At 34.4% G+C, this 10509-nt stretch overlaps 1 protein-coding gene across 1 annotated transcript; it reads left to right on the forward strand.

Moving 5' to 3' along the window:
• Positions 1–1213: 1213 nt before the first annotated feature.
• Positions 1214–10328, forward strand: LOC110461710 (39S ribosomal protein L42, mitochondrial-like). The gene is made up of 6 exons (XM_021515329.1): positions 1214–1357; positions 6896–6962; positions 7135–7225; positions 7890–7922; positions 9782–9903; positions 10183–10328. Exons 1-6 carry the CDS (start codon positions 1294–1296, stop codon positions 10235–10237), a joined length of 432 nt encoding a protein of 143 aa, XP_021371004.1. The 5' UTR covers positions 1214–1293; the 3' UTR covers positions 10238–10328.
• The last annotated feature ends 181 nt before the right edge of the window (positions 10329–10509 follow it).

Raw genomic sequence — 10509 nt, forward strand, 5'->3', positions numbered from 1 at the left:
ATAGTGTATAATAGTGAGGTACATAGTGTTTCACAGTGAGGTACATTGTGTATCATAGTGAGGTCCATAGTGTTTCACAGTGATGTACATAGTGTTTCACAGTGAGGTAAATATTGTATCACAGTGAGGTACATAGTGTATCATAGTGAGGTACATAGTGTATAATAGTGAGGTACATATTGTATCACAGTGAGGTACATAGTGTATCATAGTGAGGTATATAGTGTATAATAGTGAGGTACATAGTGTTTCACTCTGAGGTACATTGTGTATCATAGTGAGGTCCATAGTGTTTCACAGTGATGTACATAGTGTTTCACAGTGAGGCACATATTGTATCACAGTGAGGTACATTGTGTATCATAGTGAGGTCCATAGTGTTTCACAGTGATGTACATAGTGTTTCACAGTGAGATACATAGTGTATCATAGTCAGGTACATATATTTATCATAGTGAGGTACATAGTGTATCATAGTGAGGTACATGGTGTATCATAGTGAGGTCCATAGTGTATCATAGCGAGGTACATATTGTATCATAGTGAAGTACATAGTGTATCATAGTGAGGTACATATTGTATCACAGTGAGGTACACTGTGTATCATAGTGAGGTCCATAGTGTATCATAGTGAGGTACATATTGTATCACAGTGAGGTACACTGTGTATCACAGTGAGGTACATATTGTATCACAGTGAGGTACATAGTGTATCATAGTGAGGTACATAGTGTATCATAGTGAGGTACATAGTGTATCATAGTTAGGTACATATTGTATCATAGTGAGGTACATATTGTACATATTGTATCATAGTGAGGTACATAGTGTATCATAGTGAGGTACATAGTCTATCATAGTGAGGTACATATTGTATCATAATTAGGTACATAGTGTATCATAGTGAGGTATATAGTGTATCACAGTGAGGTACATATGTAATATAGTGAGGTACATATGTATCATAGTGAGGTACATATTTATCAATGTGAGGTACATATGTATCAACGTGATGAACATTGTGTATCAATGTGAGGTATAGTGTATCGTCATCTAAGTAGAAATATAAAGAAGATCTGCATTTCATTGTAATACTGACATACTCATTAATTCGATGCTTCAACATAATAATTGTATTAATACTATATAATAACCTCCCAGAAAGATCCGGGAATTACGTGAATCCGGGTTTTACTCAACCCTCAATGAAGACACTTCCGGTTCGGTCTTCTCTTTTCCGGTGAATATTCTCCAAGGGTCGGTCCAGAAATAGGTCCTATTTCTCGATAGGAAATGTCTGCTACAGCACGAAATATTACATTTTCGTCTCTTCGATATTATCGAAATCTTCAACGAGGTTTGTATGATAACACACCTTTGCGTTGGAGGTTCAAGAAACCCTCCAGAAAGATGGTATATAATCACCCAAAATTCCAACCCCATAAGTCATATTCAAAAGACCCCAATTTAAAAATCAGAATCCATATTATATGATATATATGTAATTAAATTTATTAGTCCAATAATGCATAGCTATATTGTTTGGTGTACAGGTGATTTATTTCCATATTCAATAAGCAGAAGATCAAGAAAAAAGCTCGGAAATTAGTTATTTGTTCATTAGCGAAACTCAGACTACAGAAAGACTTATAATTTATATTGCCTTATTGGTTCTGTTAATAGCCTAGGTGATTATAAGAACGCATGATAAATAAAAAAGTATTAGTAAAATCAGTGATTACAACCACACACCAGAAAGTCATGATGGGCAACTAATTAGTGGAGATTTTTTTTGTAAAAACAAGCTCTACAAGTCCTATATATTAAAAGTATACTGTACAGACTTAGGGTGGTTGGGTCTAGATTTTGTCCAGATCCATACGCTAATTTCATGTCTAGAAAATTCTATAACAAAACAGTCTTGGAGGCCTTGTCAAAGTTTGAGCGGCTATACACAGAACTGTTTCTGAAGAAATACTTATATATATAAATTTACATATCAATGCATTTATGACTGTATGATTGATCCATTTCATTCTCCTATAAGTTTATTTATATGGAGCTGAGTTTACCAGCTTCCTAGTAGCGTCATCATTTTAAAGATGTCTCCAGTGGATTTTATAGATTGATCCATATAAACTAACGAAATTAATTGAAGTAGCACTATTAATATTTGTGCTTCGTTTATATTTTTTTTGTATGTGTATCAAACAGTAAAATGTAATAATCATAATATGGTACATAAGTAAAGTGACATTTTAAAGTGGCGCCGATATTTGTATACTTGGCTTTGTCTGTAAAGAGGACTGGTTTATGGTTACCTGGGCATGTTGAAGAAACCTGGGCCATCCACAAGGGCCTAGGATTTGAGCGATTATTGGAGATATTTTCAAAATTCAAAAATAGCAGAAACTTACCTGCACTTTAATTTTTGTTGGGTGTTTTTGCCCACAAAGTAGAGGGTGGGTAATTGTTAGACCATGGGCTATTATTAGAACCAATACTGTATACAAATGCCGAGTATTAATTATAAAATATTTAGATGCCAACAAAGTTTTGGTACCAAACAGTATTTGTTATCCGTTATATAAGGGGTTGTGTCCACCTGTTTATGGAATTAAGGGATGGCACCTGTTCTTTTGTATGTTTCGGTGTTAAGTGATTTATGTTTATATAAACAGGGTAGTTATGTGATGAATAATTTCATTTGGAAAGAGCTTACAAATAAGACTTAGAAGAGAAAGTATTTGGCTTGAATAATGACCTTGGCCTTGATGGTTACAAGTGTAAAAATAATTTAAAATTCCAAAAGGTAAAATGATATTAAGCTTGCCTGTGATCAGATTTGCAATAAAATATAAAATTATGTAGAAACTAGAAATATGTCAGAATGACATGAAAGTCAACTCATCATAATCTTCTGTATGATCATTTTCCGATAAATCATTGACCAAGCTACAACTGATATATTTCCACCTGTTAATCAAAATGGTAAACAATGACCAGGTGTAAATACATACATGCTGTTCAGGAAGCCATGCCAACACATGGAATTAATAAGAAAGCATGTCACAAATATAACGTTAGCGTTCACTGACACCTCGAATACGAGGAGATCTGCGCGGTATAAAGATGTTGTTTTCACAACAATAATTTTCAGAAAAGATTCAATCTTATATACGGATAAATCTTTTTTTTTGTTTTTGTTATGAAATACACTTTTCCAAATAGTTTTCTGATTGTCTGCAAATCCGACTGAATCAGTCATCGATATCGGCAAAATGTGTACGCTTAAAGGCAGTCACCCGACGAGGACCGCCAACAGCCGAATGTGAGAGACATGAAGAACACCAAACAATTGTGATTTCAGCAATTCTCCTTCGAAAAGAAAAGATTGGAATGTATTTGGCTGTTTTGAACCTGTTAATATTTATTTTCCAAATTCAAACCTATATCATTATCGGTTCAATTCGCATGGATGTCACCTTGTAAATTCCTGCCGGCTATTAGTATAACACGACCTTCACTCTTTGCGGTACACAAACTTGCTAACTTCGCCACTTTATCCATGTCGTTTTGACACATCCCTACTGTCAAGATTAAAGAGTACAGCATGGTTTTACCCAAGAATGACATTTTAACCACATAGGGATAAATGCGTTGCTATTCTTCGTTATGTTTCCCGATACATGGTCTTTATCAATTCACAACGTAACGTCTTGAAAATTTATCCAATTCTATCCTATAATATGACTTAAACTTGCCACTTTTCGTAATTGTTAAATTGGTAATGCAATCGGGGATTATTCAATGAAATTTAGCAGTTTTATTGCTGCGAGCATATTTCAAAACATTTCCAAAATTCCTTGAAAAATTTACGAGAAATGTTCGCGTCCAAGGACTGGTTTTGGATTGTTCTTGAGTATGGTGTACACCCCTTTTTTGACACTTCAATTTTCCTTAAAAAAAGTGTGCACTATACACAAATATTAACGGTAGTCGTTGGTCAGACATAAAATATCTAAATCATTCAATAGCAATTTATAATACAACAGTTTACCCCTACAGGAACCTCAAAGGTGCCTGATTCATACTCAATACATCTTTAGGACCAGGTGAGCTTATGCTGTGGTGCGGCTTCCGGACAGCCGGCGTCAATATTTTACTTTAAACAACTTCTTCTCAATAACCAAAAGGCCCAGGGTACTGATATTGGGCCTGTAGCATGCTGAGATGAAGGCTACCAAGTTTGTTCAAATGAATGACCTTGACCAACTTTCAAGGTGACAGGGGTCTTCATCCCAGCATGTTGCTGGCCAAATATTATTACCCATGGCCTCATGGTTCTTCAAAAGAAGTTGTTCAAAGGTTTTACACATATTTGATCCCTGTGACCTTGATTATAAGTCAAGGGCATTCATTTGAATAAACTTGGTAGCCCTTCATCTCGGCATGCAACTGGCCAAATATCATCACCCTTGGCCGCTTGGTTATTCAGAAAAGAGTGTTTAAAGGTTTTACACCTATTTGACCCATGTGACCTTGAGTATCAGTCAAGGTCATTCGTTTGAACAAACTTGGTAGCCCTTTATCACAGCATGCTACTGACTAACTATCACCATCCTAAGTGGTTTGGTAATTCAGAAGAAGTTGTGTAAATGTTTTAAACATATTTGTCCCCTGTGACCTTGAATAGAAGTCAAGGTCATTCATTTGAACAAATTTGGTATCCCTTTATCCCAGGATGCTACTGACAAAATATCATTACCTTAGACCTCTTGGTTATTCAGAAGAAGTTGTTAAAAGGTTTTACACATATTTGACCCCTGTGACCTTTAATATAGATCAAGGTCATTTATTTGAACAAACTTGGTAGCCCTTTATCCTAGCATGTTACTGGCCGAATATCATCTCCCTAGGCCTCTTGGGTATTCAGAAGAAGTTGTTTAAATGTTTTACACTTATCAGACCCCTGTGACCTTGAATATGAGTCAAGGTCATTTATTTAAACAAACTTGGTAGCCCTTCAACCCAGCATGATCCTGGCCAAAAATCAACACCCTAGGCCTTCTGGTTATTCAAAAGAAGTTGTTTTCAAGTTTTAAACATATTTGACCTCCTGTGACCTTGAATATAAGTCAAGGTCATTCAAATGAACAAACTTGGTAGTCTTTTATCCCAGCATGTCCCTGGCCAGATATCATCACCCTGGGCCTTCAGGTTATTCAGAAGCTGTTGAAAGAATTTATTATATTTGACCCATGTGACCTTGAAAATGGACAAAGGTCATTCATTTGAACAAACTTAGTAACCCTTCGTCCCAGCAGGCTAGCATGCTACTGGCAAAATATCATCAGCCTGGGCCTCTTGCTTATTCAGAAGAAGTTGTTTAAGGTAATAGGATTGTGTCACCATTTCTCAGTAGAATTTCTTCAAATTTTGTAGTTATATTGCTTTAAAGTAAAGAAAATTTTCTGCCACAAAAAAATATAGGTTTTCATAATTTTAAGGATTTTAAATGGAAATTTATATAATAAAAAAGGAGTGAATTTTGAAAAAACAATAAAAGACACAATATTTTTACAAAATAATGTCAATAAAAATGATACTGATATATATTAGTATTGCATTAATGTATATCAATTTAATAAATGCTGAAATTGTGTAAAATTAATTCTCTAAACACGATATAAAAATTGACATTTTATAATAAAACCATATACACATAGTAATTGCAGGTAAGAGTTATCGTTCTTGAAAAACTTCACAGTAGTGAAATAGGTAGCCGGGTTCCTGAAGTACAGAAAAATGGACACATGTGACTCATTGATAAAAAAACCTGAATTAATGCCTGGATTGCTTTGAAATACTTTAATATTGAGAGAACACTCTGTTCTGTCAATAATAAACATACAATATTCATCAGTTTAATTATTAAACATTAGATTTTGTGGAAATTGTGATACTGTCTCCCTACATTGGATTTTTAACTAGGAATGTACTTCCTGTTTCCGTTTATCAATACACTCCAATGACCTTAAAGTAAAATGTTGACGCCGGACGACAGACAAACAGACGATGGACGCCACACGACGGCATAAGCTCACTTGGCACTTCGGGCCAGGTGAGCTAATAACCAAAAGGCCGAGGGTACTGATATTGGGCCTGTAGCATGCTGGGATGAAGGGCTACCAAGTTTGTTCAAATGAATGACCTTGACCCACTTTCAAGGTCACAGGGGTCAAATGTCTTAAAATCTTCAAACAATTTCTTCTCAATAACCAAAAGGTCCAGGGTACTGAAATTGGACCTGTATCATGCTGGGATGAAGGGCTAACAAGTTTGTTCAAATGAATGACCTTGACGCACTTTCAACCTAATGTCCTTGTTCGACATTCAAGGTCACGGGCGTCATATGTTTAAATCTTTTAATAGGTATTTATGAATCAAACACTGATATTCTGCCTGTAGCTGTATTTTGGTCCACTTTTAAGATTACAAGTGTGAGATTAATATCAGATGAGTGATGCAGGCCCTTTGGGCCTCTTGTATATAATTCCCGAGGGAAATTTGGAATGCCTTTAGGTTTGATGCTATTCCTGTTTAAAAAGGAAATCAATATCTGAGTTATCCAAGAACTTGTAATTAGGGCCTGGTATATTCCGACAGAAGCAATACACTTAACAGCCCAAGACAGCAAAGGTCAAAATCTGGGACTGAAACCGAAATTAATAGTCCCCACTGGGGTTTCCCCAGGGGTGACTAAAAATATTCAGTAATCGCAAACAAAAAACATTATATAATCATAAGAATGTTGTGATTGTCCTTATTATTTATAATGGTGCTGACATCACAATTCTGATGAAATACTCATCGGCTTTCTTTTATCTTAAAGGAATTTCCAAACCAGTTCAGACTAGAGCAGCAAGCTCAAGTTCATCAAGCAACGACCACACTAACTGGTAAGTGTATGGTACAATATTGGAAATAAGCAGAGCAGCATTAGGGATTGTATTTTTTACAAAAGATCGTTAAAATTAAATATATTGCAATAATGGAACTTGTGTTGAAACCTAGACCATTATTTGTCAGACATGTTATAATTAGAAGTTAACTATGAACATTTTATTCCAGGAATAGTTTGCCTCGAGTTGGAATATCTGCAAAAAGTGGCACAATTGTCTGTTTCCATCCAGAACCAGTATGTCCTTATGAATACACCATAGTAAGTAGTTATTGTCTGTGAACTCAATATGCTGTCATCTTTTAACATCTTGCTACAAATGTGTGCATGCTCCTGTCAAAGAATTTTAAATTGTACAAGAAAATTATCTTTTTGATGTGGATGCTAAAATATATCTGCATGAATGCCATTCCTGACTAGGAGTTGTGTACTCTGTTATAAAGGACATCAGAACATTATAGTCAGATTGGATAGGGCAGTATATTGCCACTAACAATATTTTTATTGGTATTGTGAAATATGTATTAGCATTTCTTATTTAGTATCAATTAATTAACTGAATCAGCTGTAAAGTATCACAATATATATGATTACCAACAGTAAGATATTGTTACATCCCTGTCAGAATGTGTACATACTTAAAACTACAGCTGTATATACATGTACATCTAGGAAACATGTGATGATAACCATCAAGTTTATCAGTGAAATCAAGACACAAATTGAACACACATAGTTAATAGATAGTTATCAATTTACACCCAAATTTGCATTACGTTTTCTGTATTAAGATAATAAATATAATTGAAGCCTGAACAGAAGTTCCTTGATGCATTGTAATGTATAAATACTTGTGCCATTATTGTATGTAAATAACTGACGAAGGATCTATCATGTCTTGACATTTTCATGTTTTGTCTTTCAGCCTCTGCCCAGGAAGAAAGCAGAACTAGGGGAGGTAATTCACAGGTTTTATGCCTGCATTCTGCATCACAGCTCACCATCATCAGATGGTGGGCTGTTAAAATCGTTCTTTGTCCTCTGTCCTTCTGTTTGTCCATCCTTAAATAATTCTTGCAATTGTATTCCTCAACAAGAGATCCCAGAGTTCTTTGTCAGTTCGATCTTTTCTCTTCTTTCCTCTAATCTGTTTGATCGAGTCATGTTAACAGTAAATGCACCTTAAGGTAATAGGATTTTGTCGCCATTTCTCAGTAGAATTTCTTCAAATTTTGTAGTTATATTCGTTTGAAGTAAAGAAAACTTTCTGCCACAAACAAAAATATAGGTTGTCAGAATTCTAAGGATTTTAAATGGAAATTTATGTAAAAAAGAGTGAATTTTGAAAAAAAAAAGAAACATTTTTTGGCAAAATAAAGTCAATAAAAATGATAGTGACATAGATTAGTATCCATTAATGTATATCAATTTCATCAATGTTGGAATTGTGTAAAATTAATTCTCTAAACACGATATAAAAATTGACATTTTATAATAAAACCATATACACATAGTAATTGCATATAAGAGTTATCGTTCTTGAAAAACTTTCACAGTAGTGAAATAGGTAGCCGGTTTCCTGAGGTACAAAAAAATGGACACATGTGACTCATTGATTAAAAAACAACTGAATTAATGTCTGGATTGCTTTGAAATACTTTAATATTGAAAGAACACACTGTTCTGTCAATAAACAACATACAATATTCATCAGTTTAATATTAAACATTAGAATATGCGGAAATTGTGATACTGTCTCCGTACATTGGGTTTTCAACTAGTGATGTACTTCCTATTTCCGCTTAGCAATACACTCCTATGACCTTAAGGTAACTTTTGATCTAAACTTAATACTGATGTTTGAGAGCCAACCTTCAAAGTGAGTTTGTCATTTCACATATTTACTAGTACAGTACCTAATATGAAAGAAATAGAACCAATCATTGCAATATGAGAAAGATCTGTTTAGCTCTTCCTTTAGCCATTTTGTTTTTATGATCAGTCTCAAAATATAACATGCACATCGAGGGATCAAGGGGAACCTACATATCAAATTTGAGAAAGATCCCTAAAGTTATTCCTGAGAAATAGTACTAACAAACCTTCAATGTCAAAAATCAAAGATGGCTGTCGGTCGGCCATTTTGTTTAACTGATCAGTTTCAAAAGTAAACATGAATAATAAAGGATAGTGGGGAACCTACATTGGTCGTCCCAAAATATTTTCTTTGGTCGAGTAAAAAATTTGAAGCACTGGCCCAAATGACAATTTGGTGGCTCAAATAATTTTGGGAATAAATATTTCCACAGCATTTAACACAATGCTTCAGCACATTTAAATTACATATAACATGACAATGTTTGTAATATGTAAAACAGAATAAAACATTATGTTTTTAATTTTTCAACCCTAGTAGTTAAAACCTGACATGATCCACTCCATTCAAGTCTTTAGTATTTCTGAAAGAATACACAAAACTTGCACCTCAAAGAAGACACCCTGGCAGTATTTTATGTAGAACATCTGAAAAAAAATCATCACATTTTCTAAATCACGGACAGTTCGATTTAATCATCACATTTCCTAAATCACGGACAGTTCGATTCAAATCGAAGTAATGACAACTGAAAATGTACTGCCCCCCAGTTAATTATAATTTCTTTTATTCATTAATTTTCTGACAGTCGCCCAAACTATTTTTGTTGGGCCAGTGACTACCTCACTTTTGACAACTTTTGTCAATAATAAGCACAGTATCGTACCTTTCTGATCAAATTATATAACATGAGTAAATGACCAAGTCCTTCTGTTTGCTAGGGAGATTCTGCATTGAGTGTTCAAGTTCAGCGACAAGAAATGCTGAGGTTTAGGGAGGATGGACCGACGCGCCATGAACTGGCCAATATGTTTCACACCACAAAACATCAGTGGTTCCCAAAGTAAGTGTTAACATCATTAGTCATAATAGTGATATCCAAAGTTAATAAATATCTGTGTTACTCAACGTTAGTTCGTCAGTGATACTCAAATCAGTACATGTACATCTAGAAGCAATGCCTTCAGGGTACTAAAGACTGTACAAAAACATGTGATGTATACCAGAAATAAGTTTACCTCAAAAGATCTAACAATCCTTGGAATTTTAATAGAATCTTGAAAAATATGATCATTGTAGTTTAATTTTTTTTGTATTTTTTTTACATTTCTTTACTTTTCAGTACTGCAGACAAATATAGGAAACCTAAACCGCCAAAGGATAGGGACGCCGTTTGATGGAAAATCACCTATTTCTCTCTTCATTTCTCATCATTTAAATGATCTATTGATGTACTGCACTAATATGGAAGTAAAATAATGAAAATAGGAGACGTTTTTCATTTTTTTTCTCTTAATTTCGATGTGCTTCTTATTTCCCAGCTAGACTTAAAATGAAGTTTGGGCTTTGTGATACAACATTGTTCCCAATGAATTTTAGATTTGGGAGGTTGGTATTTGATACATTTTCAAAGGAGGGAAATTTTAATTTCTATTTTCATGATTTGAAA

Source organism: Mizuhopecten yessoensis, unplaced genomic scaffold (genome assembly GCF_002113885.1).
Source record: "Mizuhopecten yessoensis strain PY_sf001 unplaced genomic scaffold, ASM211388v2 scaffold10651, whole genome shotgun sequence".
NCBI lineage: Eukaryota > Metazoa > Mollusca > Bivalvia > Pectinida > Pectinidae > Mizuhopecten > Mizuhopecten yessoensis.

Coding starts and splice junctions, on each gene's coding strand:
- LOC110461710 (XM_021515329.1), top strand. CDS start 1,294: ATGTCTGCTACAGCACGAAATATTACATTTTCGTCTCTTCGATATTAT. Junction 7,226..7,889: donor GTCCTTATGAATACACCATA/GTAAGTAGTTAT, acceptor TTTGTCTTTCAG/CCTCTGCCCAGGAAGAAAGC. Junction 7,923..9,781: donor AGAAAGCAGAACTAGGGGAG/GTAATTCACAGG, acceptor TCTGTTTGCTAG/GGAGATTCTGCATTGAGTGT.